Source organism: Falco peregrinus, unplaced genomic scaffold, assembly GCF_023634155.1.
Source record: "Falco peregrinus isolate bFalPer1 unplaced genomic scaffold, bFalPer1.pri scaffold_29, whole genome shotgun sequence".
Lineage (NCBI taxonomy): Eukaryota > Metazoa > Chordata > Aves > Falconiformes > Falconidae > Falco > Falco peregrinus.
The window spans coordinates 1,703,957-1,728,286 of NW_026599598.1; the positions used below are offsets into that span (position 1 = coordinate 1,703,957).

The 24,330-nt window shown below is 56.0% G+C and overlaps 1 protein-coding gene across 1 annotated transcript; it reads left to right on the plus strand.

The window, feature by feature from the left end:
• Window positions 1-17,803: 17,803 nt before the first annotated feature.
• On the plus strand, window positions 17,804-22,397 carry LOC129783330 (vigilin-like). The gene is made up of 5 exons (XM_055793318.1): window positions 17,804-18,028; window positions 18,366-18,581; window positions 20,223-20,429; window positions 20,907-21,122; window positions 21,972-22,397. Exons 1-5 carry the CDS (start codon window positions 17,819-17,821, stop codon window positions 22,218-22,220), a joined length of 1,098 nt encoding a protein of 365 aa, XP_055649293.1. The 5' UTR covers window positions 17,804-17,818; the 3' UTR covers window positions 22,221-22,397.
• The last annotated feature ends 1,933 nt before the right edge of the window (window positions 22,398-24,330 follow it).

Here is a 24,330-nt window from a genome sequence, read left to right on the forward strand (position 1 = left end):
CAAACCCGAGCAGCTGGCTGGTGAAAACAGCTTTCGATGTAACAGGTAAGAGGATGACTAACACCAGATTAAGACTTGTAGCTGTGTGGAGATGCTGCGTGTCATCGAGCCTCAGGAGGTTCGATGCACAATCAGGAGGCACAGCTTTTCTTTCTTCCAGCCTAATGGTTCTGAAGAGCCATGAAATGGCGTGAGGACGTGTGAGGTGGAAAAGGTTGTCTGGCCGCCGTGGGGCAAGCTAGGGTGCATTTCAGCGCTTTTCTCTCTGCTTGCTTTCAAGCTGTGGCAAGAAGGTTACCGCCCTCAAGAGGTTTACAATCGAGCGCGCGCCCAGGGTTCTCACGCTGTGCCTGAAACGCTTTGATTTCTCCGGCAAGAAGATCGGCAAGGTGTGTACGCAATTGGAGGGCCACTTTCTTTCTCGTCCTGGAGCAGGAGATTTCCCAAAGCAGCACGCTCTGTCACAAGCTGTTCAGGTGGAGCTTTTGGTGTTCCCTTCTGGGGAGAGGAGAGCTCCTGTGGCAAGGCAAGCACATGCTCTGCTGCGACAGAGCTGCTCTGGCCGAGAGCAGTTTCCTGCCACCCAAGGCGTCACCTGCTGCTTCAGGGACAAGCGAGTGTTGACGAGCCCCAGAGATGTATTTCTACACAGCTGGGCCCCGGTCTTGCCAGGCTCTTTCACGTCGTATGCCAGGATCCCTTATGAGCCCTCTTGGTCTCTCCACAGTTTGTGCAGTATCCCCAGTACTTGGATCTCCAGCCATACATGTCTCAGGGAGCAGCAGCACCGCCCCTCTACACCTTATACGCTGTCCTGGTGCACAGCGGTGGCAGCTCCTTGGCAGGACACTATTTCTGCTACACAAAGGTAAAGAGCCACTTCCTTCATCTCGGGGACTATGTGTGCTGGGGAAGGCAAACTTTGGCGGCGCTCTTTCTGGCAGCCAAGGTTCTGGGGGAGAAGGTCCCCTGACCAGCTGGATGGGATTTGCGTTGGCGGACTCTTGCTTGTGTAGTTTTCTGCCTGTGTCGTTCGAGAGAAACCATGCAGTTCATCTCCACACGTCCTTGCCTTTCTTTGACAGGCCAGCAATGGACTCTGGTACCAGATGGATGATACGTCTGTGGCTTACTGTGACCGCAACACAGCTCTCGGGCAGCAAGCCTACTTACTGTTTTATATCAGGTAACAGCCAGGACTAACAGCTGTTCAGAACACGTTTCCTTTTCAGGGTTTTGCTATTTCTCTTCTGATCCTCCTGAGTTGTTCCGTCCCAGGAGGCAATTACTACCCGCACCACTCAGGGCTGTCGAAGGTGACCTACCTGCCGCCAGTCCTTCCCTTCCCTTGCTGGGCTTTAGGCTGCTGCCCCCATGTAAACTGCTATTTGTCTGCTCTCTGTAGGTGGCTGATAGAGAGCAGAGTCCCTAAAGGGGCCTACAGGGAAGATGGGGGGGGGGGGGGGGGAGGAGGACAGGACTCCTGCTCAGGGAGCGTAGTGATAGGGCGAGGGCCATTAGTTTTCAACTTAAGGAATGTAAATTTAGATTTAATGTTAGGAAGAATTACTTTATGGCAGGGGTGGGGAGACCGTGGAAGTGGTTGCCCAGAGAAGCTGTGGATGCCCCCTCCCTGGAAGTGTTCCAGGCGCGCTTGGACAGGGCTTTGAGCAAGTCGGTCTAGTGGAAGGTGTCCCTGCCTGTGGCAAGGGACATGACCTAAATGCTCGCCGAGGTCCCTTCCAACGCAAACTGTTCTGTGATTTTACGATTCCACGAAATGGAGGCCATAGCGGGTATGAAGAGGAGGTCTTGCTGTGACAGGGGCAGAGTTGGTGGGAAGACCCCAAGTGAAGTCCCCATTTGTAGCCTGACATGTCTTCTCTCTGTCATACAAACCGCTCCAAGTCAATGAGTGAAGGCCAGTGGAGGTTGCAAGAGCAGCCCTAAGTGGACATCACTCTTTTTTCTTATTTTCCCCAGATGCTCTGATGGGAAATCTAGTCAACAGGCGTCAATGTCACCAGCACCATCATATGCCCGCTCCTTCTTTGGTCAGCAGCGGGGCGGCAGGCAGCAGGCAGACCCTGTGGGACCACGGGATCAGCCTGATTGGACTAAGGTAACTCTGGGGAGGTGGGTCAGGGCAGCAGATGGACAGCGGATTTCTTTCGGGGGTCTTGGCATTGCTCTCCTTGCCCCCACACACTGCAGCCTTCTTCAGAGCCACCACGCTGCTCTGTCTCAAAGCATCGCCCCTAGATCCAACCTACTTGTGTGCCTTCGGCCCCTCTGCCTTTGCAGCCCTCCAGGAGGGCCTCTGGGAGGTCTTTAGTTGTCGCCTCAGAGCGCTCTGGAGGTTTCCCACTGCTCCATCCCCTCCAGGAGGAAAGGACAGGACCTTTTCACAGCTCTCTTGGCAGGATATGGCGATGGGCATGGAGGACTCTGCAGAGGACAGCAGCTCCTGGCCAGGCGGGCTCAGCATCACCTCCCATGTGGACATGCCCTTGCATCACTCCTGCGTCTGTAGGAGGCTGGAGTCCTGCACTAGAGCTGCATGCCCACACTGCCATCCACCATTTGACCATGTGCTGCACACTGCGCGAGAAGACAGCCACCAAGAGGAGCACAGATTCAGCCCTTCTTCCCGCTGCCAGAGGAATGGTGCCAGGAAGAGAACCCGGAGCAGATCCCCGCAGCGCAGAAATGATCTCCACAGCTGCTTCGTGGAAACCACAGACTGCAAGCGCTCCACAGGGAGGAGGAGGAGACCTAGTCCTCCAAGTTGTCACCACACTCCCAGGGATAACACAGCTCCAGGGCCCTCCAAACGCAGCTGCCAGTATACTCCTGCACCCAGGGCTGCTCCCAGGGAGCAAACCCTGCCAACGCAGAGAGCGCGGAGCCGATCCCTGTGGCACCGCTATGATCTCCACAGGCAGTTCACAGAGTACCACCCCTCAGCAGCGGGGATGAGAACTGGTCCTCCAACACAGGACCGTGCTCCCAGCAACAACAGAACGCAATGGCCTTCCCACAGTAGCTCCCACTTGGCTCCCGCACCCAGGGCTCTTCTGGAGCAAGCCCTGCTCAGGCAGAGAGAGTGGACCAGATCCCTGCGGGCATGGCTAACATCTCCGCAACTGGTTAAAAACACACACCATTAAAACAAAACACACTCCTCAGGCCTATGCCAAGGACAAGCTGCCACCAATGAGGTTCATCTTCCACAAGGCATCACCATGCAGGAAATCTTCCAGACGAAAAGGAAACGATAAAATAAAGACATATCAAGCAAGAGCTGGCTAAAGGCTTAACTGGACGCAGTAGTGAAGGAGAGGCAAGCTTTTAACTGCCTGAATCTCCAAGAAGCAAGTGGAGTGTTGGAAGGTGTCTGAATGATCGAAGAGTAAGGGGAAGGGAAATCTAGCAGGCAAGCGCAAGGGCTTCTGTGCAGATGGGCTGCTGGAAAGGGGACTTCAGACGTGGCGTCCTTGGGCATGAGTGTATCTGCACGCTTTGGTGGTCCATTCTAAGTGGGGCTAGTACGGAGAAGGGTGACACCAGGAAAAGCCCAGGGCTGGGACCGCCAGGTGGGTAATAAATATCTCTGAACCTGTGCAGAGCCAAAGCTCCACTGCAGGCTGGCCAGCAGGTCCCTAAGGAAGGGATCCGTCAATCCAAGGAGCCAGTGAGCCACTCAGGTCTCCAGCCATCGGCAGCTCCAAGCCACCTCCATGGGCTTGGAGACTCCAGGGGCGATCACCCAGAGGCAGAACTGAAACCCATCGCTTGGCAATTACAGCCTGCCTCTTCAGGGGAAGCACTTCTTGTTTCCTCCAAGCCTTCCTCCTCCTGACGGCATCCTGTCCCACCATGCGGAAGGGCTCTTCTTAGAGATGTCTCTTTTGGGTTGGAATGCTGGACTTCAGAGCCTGCCTTCCTTGCAAGGAAACATGCCAAACACTAGAAAGCTTCAGGCCACTTTGGAGGCTACGCTCTGGCTGCTGAGGGAAGCAGGTTGGTTTGTTAGCTTCACCTTTGCCGGGGGCTGTGATGTGCCCGGCCCCACCATGCCAGCACCAGGACCACCCAGCCACCCTCTTGAGGCTCTGGGAAGGCGGGTGATATTTCCTTTACTGCGCCAAGTAGCTGACACAGGCTTTAGTCATTCCCTCTTTCTTGGCAATGCTTAGGATGGGCTTCAAAGAGGTTTAGTAAAACATTTCCCATCAAAAACCCTTTTGACAGAAAATGGCTTTTGGGCACGATGCAAACTCCTGTGGAGAAGAAAAGTTCACATCAAACCTGCTCAGCCGATGTGAGAGACCTTCATGAGAAACCAGGAGTTGTTTTCCTCCTCCCAACATTTTTGGCAAGGTACTGCTGATGCAAAAGGTTCTGTGTTGTCAAGGTGGACACAGGTTGGTGGTGGAAGTAATGGAGACGTTTTCATGTACTCCTGGGCCAGGAATCACTTGCGAGTGCTTGAATCTGACAGCAGCAGCGCCCAGGCAGAGCTGGGAGCAGCCCCTGGCGACATCTCTTGGCTTTATGGCAGTGTTTGCAGCCCCAGCACACGTCCCCTGCCCCCTGCAGAGATCAGGCAGGAGGCTGGAGGGAAGACTCCCACCGATGGCTTTTGCCTCCAGGCTGGAGCGCACTGTCCCAGGCTCAGGAGCCGCCACCTCCGCGCTCCCCTACCCCATGCTGGGGCAATAAGGCAGCACTCCTCCTTCTACAGAACAACACCCCAAGCTTACGCCGAGGATGAAACGCCGATTTCCTCCTCATGCAGGTTTCTCCCACGGCTACAGGCTGCCACAGGGCTGTAGGGTCGACGTTCACAGGTGTCTCGAATGCCAGCACAAGTGTGGCTTTTCACAGGCAACACTGCAGGGAGATTTCTGGAAGAGTGTATCAAACCACACATATTCATTTGCCTTTCGAGTCTGTTATGCCGAGGACCTGGCAAGGTCACTGGTTTTGCACAGCAGCGGAGATGCTGATGTAGCCACATGACTCCAAGGTCCAGGGGCTTGACAGGAACAAACCTCAACATCTCGGTGCTCACCAGAAAGTCAAAGGAGCTGGCAGTGAAACCTTCCTTTGAGACGGCTACATGAAATTGCATGGCAGAAACGGAGAGGCAGCAAGCTTTGGACCAAGGGAGCAGCTCTCTTTGCCCGGGGGCTGTAGCAAACTGCCGTGTTTCCTCCCCAGAAGCTTCCTCCGGTCCCCGCCCTGCTCGGCACCGAGCCCACAACGTTGCACTGCCAGTAGCACCAAAGGCAGACAAGGGGACAGGAGCAAGGTGTTACAGTCAGTCTGGGGTGGGAAGATAGGTGCGAGCTGACCAGGGCAGGAATCGTCACAGCCCTTGACAGGGTAAGTCTCGGCCAGCAGGGCAATGCAGAGGAGGTCCTGGAACATGTCACAGCTGAGAGGACCTGTCCTGATGGCTCTCCTGCATTTTCTGGTGTGGGGCAGAAGACGTGCTCCAGGGCAGGCCTGGCCTGCTGCACCACGGGAAGGACAGAGCATGGTGGACCCCTCCTCCCAGGGCCGGCTGCAGGGCTGCGAAGGTGGCTGTGCAGACAGGGGTGCCCAGCGCTGTCCTTGCCAGCAGGGTCCCTGCAGCCCAGGGGGCTGTGTGCTGGGGCAGGGGCTCTGCCACCTGCCAGGGGCAGCTCTCAGCCTGCCGGGGGGCTCCCCACAGAGATGCGGGGAGAAGCTGTGCATCGCGTCCAGGCAGGTTTTGAATGTCTCCAGAGAAGCAGACTCCACAGCCTCTTTGGGCAGCTTGTCACACTGCTCCAACACTGTCAAAGCACTATAAAAACTAGCTGGCTGCTCCAAGGCTTTTACCATCATATGCCAGGTTAACTTCAATAAGTAGTTCCCACGCCTTGCCCCGGCACAGCCACCAGTCCCCTACAAGGTTTCAGAAGTTCATCTACGGGCCATGCTGTTTCTTCAGCCTCTTCAAGCCAGTCTACCCTGCTTCTCCCGGGGCCTCTCCTTGTCTCTCCGCCATCTTGGGAGGGGAGGGAGGGGGTGGGGGGGTGGGGAGCGGGTGCAGGAAGCAGCCACAGCTGCACATTATCCACGTCAGCCGCCAACACACCACCCCTGAAGCATGCCCACAGCTGTATATTATCAATATAATCAACCTGCCTTCATTCCTCTATAATTCCTCTACAATTCTCCCCCGGTTTTTTCTTTTCTTTTTTCTTGTTCTTCTTAACATTTCATTGTATTTATTTACGTATTTAACAGGTATTTAACAATCATCACAACATTTTCAAAATAAACTACTCATACAGTCCAGACAACTCGTCCCTGAACTCTTTTGTTCTTCTTTGTTGAAACATGTTTTACAAGTGTATAGGATTTGACCTGTGATGTGGTGTGCTACATTCTCAACTCTGGTGGGATCAGGAGGACTCACGGACACGGAATGCTCATTTGAAACCGGTGGGAACATTGATAATGTATGTTAAGAAGAGTGATTGTTGTGTACGTACCCATTTCCCTGAATATACTCAGGCAGGAATTCCTCTAGCTGGTATCCCCGTTCCGTTTGGGACTAACGGGAATAACTTGTGGCTAAGACCAGGATACGCTCCTTGGAACGAGACTGACCTCCAGACTTGGACAACACTGAATCCACACTTGTCCACTGTGAAGTGTGTTACTGCAAATGAAGCCAAGACACACGCAAATGCTCCCGCAGAGGGGGCGTGCCTAGGTGGGCAGCAGCTGAGGGCATGCGTGCTCAAGCACCTCCAAGTCCTTCCTGCCTCCAGGAGGTGGAGAGGTGGCCAGTGGTTGGCAGGCCTGGTCCTCTTGCAAGGTGGGGATGCTGGGGATGAGCAAGCACGTGGGCTGCAGCCACAGGCCATCCACATGCCTGAAAGGCTCTCTCACCCCTCTTGCTGGTCACCTAGTCCAGCTTCAGGTTCACTAGTGAGTTGCGCGCACACACAGGGCTCCCAGCAGTAGCTGGCCCGAGACACTGGGGCTTTCCAAGCGCTGGCTGCCTATGGCCTGTGTTGCCGTCAGCCTTTGCTAGCAGCCAGGCCAGGGGACCCACCGCGCAGCGGGTGCAGAGTGGGCCCACACAGGAGGGGCTTTGGGGTGGCTCTCCAGAAGAGGCCAGCGGGTCCTGTGGTGATCAGGCACAGGGCTAAGCAAGTAAAGCAGCCAGCGCTTTGCTTCTGTGTGCCTGGCTCCTTGATCCCCCCGTCTCTCCGTTTGCCGTGCTTATACGTGCCCCTCATCTTCCCTGGCTCCTCCCTTTCTCAGCCCTGCTCTCCTTGGCCAAGACAAGGCCAACCCCATTATTTTGCCCCACCGTGCTCCCAGGTTTGCCCCATCTGTCAACACACAGATGTGGCCTTTGGGTGCTCTTAGCTAGGTCCCCTTGCACTTGCGTGCCATTGCTGACGGGCTTGCCTGGGAACTGCTGTCCCTGCCAGAGTCCTCTCTGCAAAATGACCCCAAGCTCTTGAAGGTCAAGCAGCTGTGAAGCGTGGCCACCTCTGACGCCATTCCCCGCTAACCACCTGCCAAATGTGGTGCTGGAAGAGCAGCGTATCCCCAGCAGACAAGTTGTCTTCTCCAAGGACGCCTTCTGCCTGCTCTCCGCAGACCCACGGGAACCGGCAGCAGGTCCCTTGTCAAAACACAAAGCAGCCTTGAGCCCGCTGGCTTGGAGGCCCAGTTCTGGGGCCTAGGAAGCCCTGTGCGCCTCAAGCGCCTTGAGAGCAGCTCTTCAACTTTCAGGCAGAGCCTGCCCGCTCCTCCTCCTTGGGACCCAGTTGCTCCCTCCGCTGTGTTCCTTATGCCTCGCCACACAAGCCAGGGTGGCAGCAGGGAGCTGCCGCACCTTTCACAAGCTTTGAGGCTGCCATGCTTCAAGCCACTGCCCTCGCCCCCCACGGACCTAGCCCTGCTGCGCTTTAAATGCAGTGCACGTGCCTGGATCCTGCTTCTCTGCTGCACTCCAGCATGTGAGTGAGCAAGGCTCCCCCAGGCAGTGGCAGAAGGCAGACTCCTGAGACAAGGCTGATGCAGGATTTACCAAAGCCATGGACAGCAATGGCACGTACGGCTAAGAGCAGGAGCATCCTTGTCTCTCGAGAGCTTCACCTTGCTTGTCCTTGCCACAAATGCCCTGCTCAGTGTGCGCCCAGAACTGCAATCAGACTCATGGATAGCAAGGAGGACACGAGGCCTGCCAGAGGGCGTTGCTGTCACTGACATAGCCAGCGAGGACTGTGCTGCACCTGCATTTCACTGTTCTTTGTGCAGCAAGGTTGACACTGCTGGGCTACGCTTGGCTTATTTGGCTTGCCCAGCACCGTTGCCAGCCGCAGCCGTAAGAGACATTGGCTCTTGGACACCCAGGCATGCGCGTGCTGCCTGTAGTAGCCCCGTTCTCTGGCGTCTCTTTATTGGGAAGGAGCTGGTGGCATGGGGCTGCGGAGAGCAGGGCGGCAGGGAACTTCCCAAAGAGGCTGTGAGGCCATGCTCGCTTTTGTCCTGTGAGCTGTTAGAAGGCAGAGCTGGGAGCCAGGCGCCGCTGCCTGCCATGGGGCCTGCCCACCCTGATGGCGCAAGCAGGGCATTCCACAAGGCTCTGTCGGGGTGCGCGATCCCAGCTTCTGCCTCCACTCCTGCTTGGGACCCCTCCTATTGCCTCCCCTCCCTCCCCTCCCCCCCCGCCCCCCCGACACCACCACGCCCAGCACCCGGAACCAGGCACTCTGTGACATCAGTCCCACGTCCAAGGGAACCCCGGGCAACGGGAATCCTGCGGCCAGTACGTCAGCAGCCGTACTGGTGGCGACAAGCCCTCGTCCTTGCAGCTGCCACATGTCGCTGGCAGCGATGGGTTTTCTGCGTCTCCTCGTTGTCCTGCTGGCCGTGTGCTGTCCTGTGCACGGCACATGGGACAGCTGTGGGTAAGTGGCCCGAGGCTCTGGGAGGGAGTTGGGCAAGCCTTGTGGGCTTCACTGGAGGGGGCCTGCTTGTCCCCCATGGCCACCCCCCAGGTTCCTGAAAGCCATGTGGGAGGCTCAGTGCCTTGACAGCAGCCAGGCTGCCGGCACAACTCGTCTACGGGCTGAAGCAGAAAGCGGGGCGAGGGGAGCGGGTTTTGGCCCCACGGGTTTCCTCGGCCCGTCTGGCCATGCCTTGTGGGGAGGGAAGACGGCTGGCCTTCAGCCGCAACGGCGCAAGCCATCCAGCAGCACAGTAAGGAGTTTCTGGTTACAGAGGGAGCTGCGGGCTTCGTCCCATGGCTTTGCACTACGGCATGTCGCGCGTCGTGGGTGGCACAGATGCCCTGCCGGGGGCCTGGCCCTGGATCGTCAGCATCCAGGCTCTCGTGGAAGGAGGCACGGCGCACATCTGCGGGGGCTCCCTCATCAGCCCACAGTGGGTCCTCACAGCAGCCCACTGCTTCATCGAGGTCAGGTAAGGAGGACCAGGGGTCGGGGCTAGCCCCACAACACTAGCAGGTGCCCTGAGCGCAGCAGCACGTGCTACTGCCGTCCCCTTGCCCTGCAGTACGCCCAGTGCCTGGGCACTCCGGAGCCCCGCCGAGAGGCTGCTCAGGAGAAGGCTGGGCTCGTGCCACTGCTTCCCAGCAGCCTCCCGCTCGACACTGCTTGAGCCCAAGGCACGTGAGGGCAGTCGCAGCCTCCCTAGCGCTGCTTGCCTCTCTCCCTCGTCGAGCAGAAGGCAGGGCAAGTGCCGGGCTGCTGCAGCACGTGGCTGCGCTCCCTCTGAGCCCTCTCTCCATCTGCCTTCCAGGCACATCACCGTCTTGCGCGTGGTGCTCGGTGCTACCCAGCTGACTCAGCTGGGCCCTGAGGCTCAGGTGCGTGCCGTCAGGCGGCTGCTGGTTCACCAGCACTACTGGAACGTCACGCAGAGGAACGACATTGCCTTGCTGGAGCTGGACCAGCCTGTCCAGTGCAACAGCTACGTACAGCTTGCCTGTGTGCCCGACGCCTCGCTGAGAGTCTCAGAGCTGACAGCCTGCTACGTCAGTGGCTGGGGTGCCAGGAAAGCAAGAGGTGAGTGGCCCAAACGCAGTGGCGGCGCCAGTGCAAGCTTGGCCAGCTTGGGGAAGCAGGATGCGCTTCCTGACGGCAGAGGCGAAAGCCAGAGTCAGGCTGTGGGGGCGTAAGCCTCTCTCTTCGAGAGAGGGGCCGGCGCCATTGACCCAGAGCAAGGCAGAAAGGCAAGAGCGGTCCAGCGCCTGTCCGCATGCAAAGCCAAGCCCCGGGGGAGGGCTTCAGCCAGACGGGGGAGGAGAACTGGCAATGAGCTGCTGGGTGTTCATTCCTTTCTGTGCTCTTCACAGCTGGAGGATCGGCATACGCGCTGCAGGAGGCCCAGGTCCACCTCATTGATGCCAGGGTCTGTAACAGCAGCGGCTGGTACAGGGGGGCCATCCACAGCCACAACATCTGTGCTGGCTATCCGCAGGGCGGCATCGACACCTGCCAGGTAGGAGCGTGCTACAAGCCAAGCCCTGGCAGCGCAGGCAGCCCCGCCACAACCGCCCAAATATGCGCCATCACGGCCTTTTGCTGGCCACTCACACTCCCATGGCTGGGTCCCCACCGCTGAGGGCCTTACCCGCCCCTCCCCATGGGCAAGCCCTTGCCCAGGGCCTGCCCGCCTTGTCCCAGAGGCCTGGCACGCTGCCCAGAAGGCCCGCCCGGTGCCCCTGGCAGCCCAGAGCTTCACCATCCCAGCCGTCTGACACACCTTCACCACCACCGTGAAGAGCGGTGAGAGCGAGCCCTGCCTTACAGGCCCACCGCCCCCTGCCAGGCAAGCTTCTACAGAGCTTGGCTGGCCACTGAATGCAGCTCTGGCAGGTGCCGTGAGAGAGAAGGAGCCAGCCACCGGGCTGACGGTGGCCACCCAACAACCCCTTCGTCCTCTCTCCTGTGCTGCAGGGGGACAGCGGTGGGCCTCTCGTGTGCCAAGACAAGAGCGCCGACTACTTCTGGCTTGTTGGCGTGACCAGCTGGGGGACGGGCTGTGCGAGAGCAAGGAAGCCCGGAGTCTACACCTCCACCCAGCACTTCTACGACTGGATCCTGGCGCAGATGGGCCTGCGCCCAGCAGTAACCACTACTGCAAGGCCACAGCCAGTCTTCACCTACACCCCCGTTCAGAGGCCAAGGCCAAGGCCAAGGCCAACAGAATTGAGCCGGTTTCCACCCTGCCCGTTTCCAGTCCAGAAGCTGCTGGACTTCTTTACTCGGCTGCAGGAGCTCCTGCAGTACCTAAGAGCGAAATAGCTTGGAGCAGCACGATGAGGAGCATCCAGGGCAGGCTGCAGCGCACAACGACCGTTTCCTGCTGGGGCAATGCCTGCTGACGAAAGGCAGCCTCAGTGACAAAGGCCTGCTCTGTCCTGCCCACGCTCCTCGCAACGGCAGAACCCAGCAGGCTGCCTTCTTGCAATAAAGTGTTTCCGTTGGCATGGCTAACCACGCGCCAGTGCACTGCAGTCTCCTGTGCGAGGCAAGGACTTCCAGAGCCGGCACCTGCCGAAGGAGGCAGGCTGCCAAGTCGGGCACAAAGGGTCACCGCAAAGGGCTGAAGCTCTGCCTGCTCCGAGAGAAGCATGAGGGAACAGTGGAAGGAAGGAAGGCAGGTCATAGGAGGGCTCAGGGCCTTGGGGGTGGCAGTTGGAAGCAGAGAATGCCTTAGGCTGGCTCCTGCTGGCATCCCTGTGGGCTTCTGTACGAGGCGCAAGCCAGCTTGAAAGTGGCCGCTCAGGGCCAGCTGGGCTTCAGGGGAAATCCACGAGCTGGGGCCTTTGCTCACGCCACGGAGTTCCTGGGCTTCCCCAGGCTGCTCTGCTTTCACAGCTGCACCATGTTTCCAAGCCCAGGCCTACGGCTGCAGTGGCTGCCGGGAGCGCCATGAGCTTTGAGTGGGAGCAAAGAGGCTGCTGCTGCTGCTGCTGCTCGGCACTTGCCCCCCTCCCTGGCTGCCTTCTGGCTGTAGTAGCGGCCACGCTAGAGGAGCAACCGGAGGCCTGGGGCATACCAGACCCCTATGGAGGGGTGCCGCGGGGACTCGAGTGGAATGGTCGAGACTAGGGGACCGGGCCCCCAGTCCGGTGTCTTTTTGAGGGCTTGAGGCTCTGCAGAGGGGTCTGGGGTGCAACGAAGGCCTCAGAAGGGGGCCTGAGTGGACTAGAGAGAGCCTAAGGCAGCCTCCGGGTAGCCAGGGGAAAGGGTGCCCAGTGCCAGGTGGCCTCCACAGCCATCAGGGACCTGGGCACAGGCACTGTCATGTGGGGAGGCAGGGAGCGTGGCATGGGCTTGTTGTGCTCATCATCTCCTTGCCCCTTTGCGGTGCCTTGATGTTGCATGTTCTGTGCCACACGTTCTGTGTTGATTTTGGGCTGTGCATGATTGCCAATGAAAAGAGGCCAATTTTGCTCACCACAGAAAGCAGGGAGCAGAACTTGTGCTCTCTGCCTGACAGGGCTACCAGGGCAGGATGAAAAGCAGCAAGAGAATTCCTTCCTGGAACCTTCTCCAGGGGAGCAGCACTGCACGTTCCCAAGGTGGCTTCTTTTGGAATTTGAATGATTCCATGTATGAGAGGTCAGTTTTCTTTTTCTCAGAGCAGAAAGCAGGGAGCAGAACTTTTGTGATGTTCCTTACACGGCTGCAAGGGGAGGGTGAGAAAGAGCAAGAGAACTCCTTCCTTGCACCTTCTCCAGGGGGGCAGTGCTGCGCTTTTACTTTTCCAAGGTGACTTCTTGGGTCTGTGTATTATTGCAAATGTGCCGTGTCAATTTTGCTCACCACAGAAATCAGGGAGCAGAACTTTTGTGCTGTGCCTCACATGGCTGCCAGGGCAGGGTGAGAAGCAGCAGGAGAATTCCTTCCTGGCACCTTCTCCAGGGGAGCCATGCTGCGCTTTCCCAAAATGTATTTTTTTGGCTCTGCATGAGCGCAAAAGGTTTTGGTCAATTTTTCACCACAGAAAGCAGGGAGCAGAACTTTTATGATGTGCGTCATATGTCTGCCAGAGCAGGCTGAGAAGCAGCAAGAGGATTCCTTTCTGGCACTTTCTCCAGGGGAATTTCCCAGTTCCCGAGAGACTGCTGGTGCTGGCTACAAGGGGGCTCCCAGATAAAGGGTGGTCCTGTGTGATGTTGGGGTTGGAATTGGTGACGTCTCCTTTCCTTAGTCTCGTTAAGGCTTTGCAGTGACAATTTGGTGCTTCGCTCCTATTGCTCTTTTATCATATCGCTCACAATAGCTACTGCTGTTTCCTTTTATCATATTGCATGCTATTTTCCTGTATTATAATACAAGAAACTACCTTGGATATGTTTCAATGATTGATATATTTGATCGATTTGATGTGGAGTTCATCTTTGCTGGGTATCCAGTCAGTCAGCAAGACATAATTTGGCGTAGTGGGCAGCATATGAAGCAAAAATGTCTTTATTTAGAAAAAAAAAAGGTTCCTCGACTTGCTATTGTCAGGTGGGAACCATTGCCTTCTGGTGTTTGGGCCAGAGTGGTCTGGTGGTGCTGGGCAGTTGGGCCATGCCAGGGACAGAGGGACGGGAGCAGGGGAGGGGGCGGGGGAAGGGGTTTAGGGACTGACGGGTGGGAATTGAAGAAGGATTTTAGGGATGGACCGGGGTGGGCGGGGGTGTTTGTGGGTATGGGGGTGGTGGTGGTAGGGGTGTGTGTGTGCCCCACCCCGCAGCTCCCCTCGACTGCTTCCTCCTCACCAGCACCTGCTCAGCACCCCAGAGGGGCTTCTCGGAGAGTTCCCGGAGAGCCGGGGGAGGGGCTGTCCTGCACCGCCCCTCCAGACGGGGGCCACGCAGGCAGACCCCCGAGCCCTGCCGAGGGAGGGCAGCGCCGCTGGCCGCCCCCCTCCCGCCGCGTCTCCTCACCTTTGCCCCGCGCCTCGCGCAGCCAGCGACCCCGACCGCCGCTCCCACGCGCGCACAGCTGGCGGGAAGAGGCAGGCCCCTCGGCCTCGTGCCCAGCACAGGCTTCGCTGCAGGCCTACGAGAGGTAAAGCCGGTCCCGGGGCACCATCTTGGTGAAGAGGAGAGAAGTGCGTGACCTGCCAACACAGGTGTGGCCCCGCCCCCATGTGCCCTTTGGTCGGTTGCTATGGGAACGAGTCGGGCTCTTCCCCTAGCAACCGGCTGACAAAGGGCACACAGGGGAGGGACCACCCGTATGCTGGGAGGTCACACACATCTCTCTTCTTGACCACGATGACGGCAGGCCCCTCGGCCTCGTGCCCAGCACAGGCTTAGCTGCGGGCCTACTAGAGGTAAGGCCGGTCCCAGGGCACGCGGTGGCACTGGCCGCGCGGGGCGGGCGGTGGGGGTTGGGGGTATAGCCTCAGCTATAGCGGGAGGAGGGTGCGGGCCCGTCTCTGCGGCCGGGCGGGTTGCGCTGCCTCCAACAAGACAGCGGCAGCAGAGAGACGGGCTCCGCAAGAGGGATGTCCAGCGAGCACCCGACTGCACTCTGTGGTCTCGGCCTGTCCCATTGGCGTGGTGTGGCCCACGTGCCGCCAGGGCAACCCTCCGCAGCGAGCGGGGGTGCGGGGGCTGCGCGGAGGGGCTCGGCCCACCGGCCTCCTGCACCCGCCCAGCCTGCCGGCCTCCCCAGCCGCTCCCCCACGCAGTGGCCGCCCCGCACTGCGCCGGCAACGGGGAGCGCTCCGGCGGCACCCAGGGGGCAGACAAAATCCCTGAGTCACGTCGCGCTCCCCCTGCCTGTGGCGGCTGCCCCATGGGTTGGTGGGGGGGCCGGGGCCACCCCCGAGGGGACAGGGCTGCGGGGGGTGGTCGCCCAGTCGCCCCCCCGCCGCTCTCCGGTAACAATGGTAACTTTTTCTTTGGTAGGATGAGGGCAGTTGCTCTCGGTCAGGTAGCTAGTCTTTTTCCCAATGCACATTAAGCTGCTGCTGAAGAGGGTAGGGCCTGTTAGAAGAGAGATCTGTAACCCTGGATTTTACAGCTGTTATCAGAGTGCAGAGCCATCCCAGATAAGCCCCCCTGTGCGGTTCACACCTTGTCAAAGAAAATCAAGATGTGCTGTTGGTTACAGTATTTCAGCTGATACTGCCTTTCCCAAAACATACTCTTCCCTTTGCATATAGAAGCATGTTAAGCTGATACAAGTGCTCTTAGGATTGTGCTGCTGCGGGGATCCAGGTCATTCACCCAGGCCGCTACCAGTCAGGTGGTTAGAGCAGTCAGCAGCTGCACTGAGACCAGTCTAACATGTTCAAACTGAATGCGAGCGTATGGCTGGAAAAGTGCATTCGCCGTGGCTGTGAGGGTATCTGACAATTTGATCTGTGGGTTTCTGCAAAATACCAGCTTCATGTGAAAGCATTGTTTCTCTTAAAAAAAAAAAAAAAAGAAAGAAAGACAAGTACTCACCGATGGTTCACATTTGTTTTGTGTTCAGGAATTCCACAGAAGGAAATCCTCAGGCCTATACTGTGCAGAGCTTATAAAATGAACCTTACAGCAGGAGAGCAAGAGCCTGGCAGGTGTCCTCGTGGCTGTTTTGAAGCTGACAAGCAGTAAAGGCAGGATCTGGAAACTGCCTTTGCACTTCCCTTGCGGCCAGAAAGAGAGCAGTTGCAGATCCGTTGGTCCCATCCTTAGCAGCAGTGGGCACCCAGGCACGGCCTGAGAAGACACTGTAACAAGAAATACAAGCCTTTTAGCCCCTGTGGATCAAGCACAAGAGCAGCCTTCTTTCTGCAGCATTACCCTTAGGGAAATGCTGTGACACCCTTGACAGAGACATGCACTGCTGCAGAAAGTCCGGGGCTTTTCTGAAGTGGGCTGGGAAAGGCATGTTCACCCAGGGTGTAAGGAGTCTCACTTGTCCAAGAGCATGTCAGTGAAAGGCCCAGAGCCTGTAAAACTTTTGCAACACGGGTCTGTGCAAGAAGTAGGGAGGTGTTCTTTGTATTAAAATATGAAAACAGATAAAGTAGAGACAGGAAAGTAAAACCCAGCTGCAGGATTAGGCCTCTCTTCCTAATGTTCCTAACCTTGAGAGAAGAAACTGTTAGGCTGCATGATGTACTGTAGTGGGCTTTGCAGGTAGTTTTTTTGTTTGGGTGATTGTTTTTCTGGGGGGGGGGGGAGTTCTAGAAGCAGTTCCAGCAGAGTCTGCTACCAGGAGGCTGTGGTATTTACTGTGGGCTGTGAGACTGTATGTGGAGCAGAAGGGAAGGTCACGCTCGGTAGAGCCTGTTGTGGGAGGGATTGCAGAGGAGCTGGAGACACCAGGAGCTGCTCTCTGGGCCCCAGGTGCTCATGCTCGGTTGGTAATCAAGGTGTAAGTTTTTCAGGAAGAGGCAGCATCCTGGGCCCTTTTTTGTTTTCTCTCCAGGGTTCCACAAGGGTCTTGCACTGCCTATGTGTACCTTGGGAGACTGGTTTTAAAATTGCACGCCATTAATACTTGATAGATTAATGAGAGTATGCTTTAACAACTTGGGGTGTCCCCCTTTCCAAGAGGCTTCTTAGGCTGCACATCCTCTGCCTTCTTAACGAGGAGCTCTGGTTTTGATGCCCACTGTGCTATGAGGAAAAATCCCCCCTGAGTTTCTGTGTGGTTCAGCAAGAGAACAGGGCAGCAGACTGGCCCTGTAGGCGCTTCTCAAGAGGCCGGCTGGAAAAGTGCTCAGTAAACACGTCATTTGCCTTCCTGGAGTGACTTGTGTGCATCTTGAATGGTGCTGGTAATAGTGTTGCCTCCTCTGTCTCTTCCAGTGGCATACCCAGATTGTGTGTGTGGGGGGGAGGTCGACGATGAGCTCGGTGGCAGTTTTGACCCAGGAGAGCTTTGCCGAACACCACAGTGCCTTGATGCAGCAGCAGGTGAAAGGTGAGAAGACACAGCTGAGTTCCTGTGGTGTGCCTCTAAATAGAGACTGCGCAGGCAAGGTTTCTTGCTGTTAGCCAAGCTCGCTCCATGCCTCCGGCTCCCCCTAAGTGTCCAGGCACGGCGTTCGCCATTCCTAGGCTGGCGGCCTGCCAGACTCTGGCTTTCCACCAACAGGAGCACGTCGGTGGTGCTGCACAGTGCAGGGCCAGGCGGAGGCAAGCCTCAGATCTTCACAGAGCTCTGGCTAGCAACGCTGTCAGCCGTGGGGCAGGGCATGTGCAAGCATGGGTCGTTGGGCTGCAGGAGAGCCTCGTGGGATCAGTGTGCTGGATTGTCACTTCCTCCTTTGCTCAGCCAGGTGCTGGGGAAAGTCAGTATAACCGTATTGACTGACTCACTGGTGGGTCTCGGCACCCATTCTCCAGCTGCGAGCTGGCCCACTTGGCACAGCCCAGCGCACAGCTGAGTCGAACATAAGCTACAGGCTTTCCCTGGACTCTGCCCCAACTAGAGTGCTTCTGCTTCTCTCTGCCTTCTTCCTGGGCATGTGTCTGTCTTGTCCCCTTCTGACCTACAGCCTTGCTGTGTCCCTTTGATTTCTTTCTGCTTGGCCTGTTGTCCCCTGATGAAGCTCCTCTCAACAAAGTTGGCGATAATGTGCTGTGTTTGCTGCCACCATTCACTTGCACGGTTGCTTCCTGCATCCATAGCGGCACCTACTGCAGTCTGTGCTGTGCTGAGCTCAGCTGTGCTCCCGACTCGGCTGCTCTCCACAAGCATAACTGTAGCAGGATGAATAGTAGTGCACAAGTCCTTTGTTGTCCCTTGTTGATGATGCCTCAGTAGAGTTGCACTGCCTATGAATGGGGGCGTTTCTGTGGGGAGAGCATCTCATTTGCCTTGTTTGCTTCACCCCAGTAACAGCTTTAAACTCTGAAGAAGAGAAGGATCCTCCCACCTACGAGGAAGCCTTCCCTGCGCTCCCTGAGAAAGCAGCATGTTTGGAAGCTGCCTGGGAACCTGCTGGGCCCTGGAGCAAAATCCGGCCAATAAAGGCTTCTGTCATCACTCAGGTTGGTGGGAGTGGGTGTCTTATCTCCCTCCTTTTCATCCCTCCAAAAAGTAGGTGAAGTGAAGCTTTCCCTGGAGTATGAAATCCCTTAGTGTGTCAGAGTAACTGCCTCTTTGCTGTCCTTTGCCCTGGGGCACAAGGAAGACTGCAGCTGAATGCTAGGACTGCTCTGGAGGGGGAGGGATGTGTTGAAAAACGGCCCAGACAAAGCTCTGCATCCCTGTTGCACAGAGAGCTGGAACAGGCCTGAAGGGAGGATTGCAGAGGGAGGCACTGACAATCCAAAGCACACTGACACCTTGCTGTGCCCTGCTTGTGTCTGTCCCGTGGCTGAGCAGGTGTTCCATGTGCCACTGGAGGAGAGGAAATACAAGGACATGAATCAGTTTGGAGAAGGCGAGCAGGCCAAGATCTGCCTTGACATCATGCAGAAGATGGGAGCTCACCTGGAGCTGTCTCTCGCAAAGGACCAGGGCCTTTCGATCGTGGTCTCTGGCAAGCCGGAAGCAGTCACGAAGGCTCGGAAGCAGATTGTCGCTCGACTGCAGACTCAGGTGAGGGCATCTAACTGTTTCTGCCTTCGTCTTTGCTCTTCGCCAAGACTCGCAAATGCTTTGAGACCCTTGGGCCCGTGTGCTTGTAAGCCAAAGAGGTATGACTAATTCAGCTTTGCCGTACGTTTTCAAAGCCCCCAACTGGCAATTTGGAATGGGAATGAGGCTTAAAATAGGGTTCCAAGGTAATTACAGGCCGTGGTGTTGCATGAAGCGTGGAGTCTGCAATCTCCGGAACATTTGAGTTGCAACCAGTGACTTTGTGCTGAGGTGCTGGTGCTGGAGGGGGTGCAGGAGCCTCACACACAAAGCTAGTAGTGTGTGAGAACGGGACTGTGCTTTTCCTGAAGTCCTTCAGAGGAGAACGTGGAAGGCTGGGAGAAAGAAAAGTAGAGAAAAGGAAGTCCTGCCAAAAGCCGAAAGCTTCGGGTCAGGGTTCTGCCTTGTGTAACTCAAGGCACACTGGTAAGGAGCCACAACCCTGTTGTTTCGGTTGCTTCAGTCCTCTAGGTTTTGATCTCTTACCTTAAGGTTCTTGAGCTCATAGTCAAGGTGGTAGCTCTTGTTAGGATGTATCGCAGCCAGGTGTTGCAGTGTGTTTTAAAGTATAATGCCAAAGGTAGGTAATGCAATGTTAATACCATGTCTGCTTAGCGCTGTTCAGCCCCTGTGTCATACCCTGCCAGAGGAAAGAGAAAGGAACGAAACCCTACATCCACAATGTGCATCTGAAAAAACAGTTCAGGTCGTGCCGCCACAGATCCGTGAGCCACTGTTCTCAAATATACCTCCTTCTGCCCTGGCCCCAGGTCTGGAAGGTGTGTCTGTATTCCAGCTTCTCTTGGGCTTGGCTGGCTTCAGGACAGGAACACAGAGCTGAAAAGTCACACCGAGTGATCTTTTCTTCATCTTTTATTTTTCCATTATAGCTTGAATGTTCATTGTCTGATTGCTGTTAGTGGTTGCCTAATCACAGGGATCAAGAGCACGATAGCAGTCGTCAGCTACCAGAGCTGTAAAAACTCAGTGAGAAGGGAAGAAGTCAGGAAGCCCTTGTATAGACCAGCCCTTTAGTGGTAGATTGAGAAGGACCCCTTTTCCGTGTGGGGCCTTCTAGAAGCAGTCCCAGGAGCAGCACGTGCTACACTTGAAGACGCCTTAGCACTTAAGTAGCGGTAAGCATCTGCTAGCTGCCTGCCTCCTGCAGTAGGTTTCTGGTGTTGAATTTCTCTTTCCTAGGAGTCATACTGTATGTCTTGTTCTCTGTAGCCTTGGCAGCAGATGCCAGAGTTCAGATAAACTCCAGCTGTGCGCTGCCATCTCAGTTGTTGTCTGGTGTCTTACACTGGAGGAGAGGCACCTCCTCGTCTGTGTCGGAAGGCCTTTGCTAATTCAGAGTACTGCTCCTGTGCAAACAGAAGGGTTTTGAGGGAAAGGTGGGGTTTATACTCCTGGCATAGAGGCACTGTAGATCAGCTGGTACAGTGTCAGCCCTCGGACAGAATGTGCTGGGAAGGCGTTGTGTTTGCTCTGAGGAGCAGTACCACTGAGCAGCGTCTACCTTGCTTTCCCTGGCTCTGTTCCTGTGGATCTGCCAGTGCAGGCAAGGCTTTTCACAGACGCTTGGTTCTTCTGCCGCAGGCTTCAGCGACAGTTGCCATCCCCAAGGAGCACCACCGTTTTGTCATTGGAAAGAAGGGTGAGAAGCTGCAGGACCTGAAGCTCAAAACTGCAACCAAAATGCAGGTCCCCCGCCCAGACGACCCCAGCAACCAGATCAAGATCAGCGGCACTAAAGAAGGGATTGAGAAGGCCCGGCACGAGATCCTGCTTATCTCCGCTGAGCAGGTACCTCAGTACTGTGATCTCTCTCATGGCATTACCTGGTCAGCCTTTTTGCTTCCCCACGGTATAGTCGGGGTTTGCAGCCACCGTGGCTACAGTCAGTGGCTAACGTTAGCCTGAACAGAGAGGTATACTGTGCCACTCGCCGGCTGTATGAGCACCGCTGCCAGGTCCTGAAACTTCTTGTGCTGCGTTTTGTCCATCTCTGAGGCCAAAACAAGCATTTGATAGTTGAAGTGAAGCGTCTTAGGTGCCAGCCGAGATAAGGCAGGAGATCACAGGGGTGAATATTGTAAACAAGGAGCAGCAGCAGCAACCGTATTTGTAGATGGAAAGAGGTGGAGATCTACAAGCCCGCAAACTGAGAAGGTTGCTTGGGCCAGAGTGTCAGGCAGGACACCCCTGGGAGCTTAGCTGTGCCTGGCAGAGACTGTAATATAGAGGGCAGTTCCCACCAAGGTCTGTTGTGGGCTCTTCCAGGATAAGCGTGCCGTGGAGCGGCTGGACGTGGAGAAAGTGTACCACCCTTTCATTGCTGGCCCTTACAACAAGCTGGTGAGGGAGCTCATGCGGGACACAGGGACGCGCATCAACATTCCTCCACCCAGTGTCAACAAGACAGAGATAGTCTTCAGCGGAGAAAAGGAGCAACTAGCCCAGGCTGTGGCTCGAGTTAAGAAGATCTATGAGGAGAAGGTACGGATGGTCCATAAAGCTTCCCACCTTCCCCTGGCACCTGCTCCTAGGCACTCTTCCCTTCTTGTTCTACTTTTGTGCATCCCTCTGTTGCACCTGGCTCAGCAGCCCTTGCAGTACATGACCCCGAATCCTACCGTTTCCTCACTTGGCAGAGTGGGAGCTGGGCTGATACTATCCGGGAGGTGACAGATTTCTCGCTTTTCTGTATCGTGGGAATTAGCAGGCCACCAAGAGCTCCCCTGGCTCTTGTTCACACCGGGGCTACTAAGGAAGGAAAGAAGTGTGAAGTCTACAGTGGTGGCCAGCTGACAGTATCAAAGCTGCTACATAAGCAGAAGTTGCTGAAGAGTGAATGTCACTCCAGTTTATTTCCCACAGCCAACGCTGCTGTGAATATCCTTGTTGTGGGTTGCTGGGCTGTTTCTCCTCGTGGTTAGGTCTGTATTTGTACCAGTCTGGATTTCAACAATCGGCTTATAGCCTGCACAGTGTTGCATTACAGCACTGCCTGGGAGACGGCTGGGAGTTGAACCCTGTTGTCCAACGGGGGGACGGGGACGACGACAACGACATGCCTGTGTGTGTGTGTGTGTGGTCTCTTCCATGCCGTGTCCCAGGGAGCTTGGCACAGCATGCTAGTTTTGTACTTGCCCTGTGAATTTTTGAGCACAAGGCTTTCTGTAGGCAGGGGTCCAAGGGGTGCTAGGGTACTGCCGAGCCACTGTGCTCAGCTTGGCTTTGCTCTTTGCTGGGTGCAGAGTTTGACTGCATCTTGTGCCTCTTCCTGTCGCTCTTGTCCTTCCCCGCCCCCTTGTGATTGATGCCTCAGTGTCTCTGCCCCTACAGAAAAAGAAGACTACTACTCTTGCAGTGGAGGTGAAGAAGTCCCAGCACAAGTATGTCATCGGCCCCAAGGGGAATTCCCTGCAGGAGATCTTGGAGAAGACTGGAGTCTCTGTCGAGATCCCACCCATTGACAGTAGCTCGGAGACGCTGATACTGCGAGGCGAGCCTGAGAAACTTGGGCAAGCATTGACTGAAGTCTATGCAAAGGTACTGACAAGATGGGCTAGGCCTCCTTTGAAGGTCCCATGAAGATACATTTGTGAGCACTGACAGGTGTAGCGGGGGTGCTCTCTCTTGGGCCATTAGAGGTGCAGCTTAGAAGTCAATACCGGAGGTGCAGCATGGGAATTGGAACTGAATTGTTGTGAAGGCCTCTTCCAGTTTGTCCATCAAACAGCTTCTCTGTTTTTCTGTCTCTCAGGCCAACAGTTTTACCGTCTCTTCGGTCTCTGCCCCCTCTTGGCTTCATCGTTTCCTTATTGGAAAGAAAGGACAGAACCTGGCCAGAATAACTCAGCAGATGCCAAAGGTATGGATGAGCTGGTTAGCTTAGCACCCCCGGCGCAGAAAAAGGTTTAGTCCAGATCACTCGTCACGGAAGAGAGAGGTGTCTTCTAGCGTGGGTAAACCCAGGGGGAAATGACACAGATCTTTGCTGTTCAAGGGAACCCTCTCTTTTACTGCTGCAAACACTGCTCATCCTATGGTATTGTCATGGGTTGAGCCCTTCCAAGGAAGCTTTATGTGGTGCTGTTTTGAGAACTGATATAGTAGGATACCTGGAAATGGCGAGTGCAGCAAGGCTTCTCCCTGGTGAGTTAGATGGTATCTAGATAAAGGCTAGATGAGTAAACTTCTCCAAAGCCCTTGCAGAAACCGGGACAGCACCAGAGCCTTGGGCTCTAGGCACTGCCATATGGCCGACATCGTTAAGTTACTGACTCGTAAAATTGTGGGGATTTTGTTTGGGCTTTTTGGGAAGAGGCGCATCTCTTAGTGGCAGGGATCGATGGTGTAGGCCTGACCAAGAGCATTGGCCTGGCTTGGATCTTGGCAAATTCTTAAGAGATTCATTGTCTTTCACCTCAAGGTTCACATCAAATTCACTGGAGGAGAGGATAACATCACTTTGGAAGGACCTACAGAAGATGTGCATGTGGCTCAGGAACAGATTGAAGCCATGGTCAAGGAACTGGTGAGCTGCAGTTACTAGTTCCAGTAAGAAACTGGGGGAAGAAGGGGCAACAGAGCAGAGGGCCCCTGCTTAGGGCCCTGCTTAGGGCCAGAAAAAAATAGAACTTGTTTTTTGGCAATTGTTCATTGGAACACGTACTTTGTGTGCTAACGCAAACTGCCAGCATTCCTAGAGTTGTATGTAACATGCTGCCTGTGTGGCTGAGGGCTGCCCGGCAAGTGTGATGTGTGTGAGAGACACAGTTTAACTGTGAAGTGAGTGGGGAGTCCCGACCTGCGTTTCCGTGTTCCCTGCGAGGGGGGCGGCCAGAGACGGACGAAGCGATTGAAAAGTCAACGTATGAAGTGGTGGAATGCACTATTAGATATTAGAACGGGGAACTGTGGACCAAACACTAGAACGAGTATCATTTGGGAAAAGCACGAATGCGGGGCCCCAGGTCAGTAAAGGAGAGTCAGAGGTCTTGGGAATACAGCCTATTAAACCCTGTTCCACAGGCAGTAACGTAACATTTGAGAACTGAACGGCAAGTCAGGAAGATCCTTTCTTGCTGTGGCAGGCTGCTTGTGTACGGCTCTTACTGTCTGCTGGGGCTGCTGGAGTAAATGAAGAGAACCAGTCCTTTGGGCGGGAGTGCTGAGGCAAGGCCCTTTGTAAAGCGTTCCCCAAAGCAAGGGCAACCAAGTCATGCCTCGTCCTGGCTTTGTGGCTTTAGCAGTGCTTCCTGGCTCTTATTGTTGCAGGTGCTGTTTTCCTGCCCGAAGCCCTGGGGCTCCTGGGTAGCCACCCCGCCCCCAGCCCGCAGCGGATGTCCTCAATAAAATGATCTTTCCTCTCTTCTGACTACGTCTGCCATGTGATAATTGGGGACTGGGCAGATATTGTTTGGTGGTGCATCCTAGGGGAGGACTTTGGGATCATCCCTCGGCCCAGACTCCTTGCCAGTGGGCCTCACGGCTGAGCTTTATGACTCACAGCACAGTCGCACAGGGAGGTGGGGGCTGGCTGGCACCTCTGGAGGTGTCACTGTCCCCTCAGCTCCCGCTCGGATTCTGGCTAAGACACAGCCTGTGCTCAGGCTCGATGGATGCTCCACTGGGGAGCAGCGCCATTAGCTCAGAGCCGGGACAACACGCAGGCAGACACGGTGCCGCCGCTGACCAT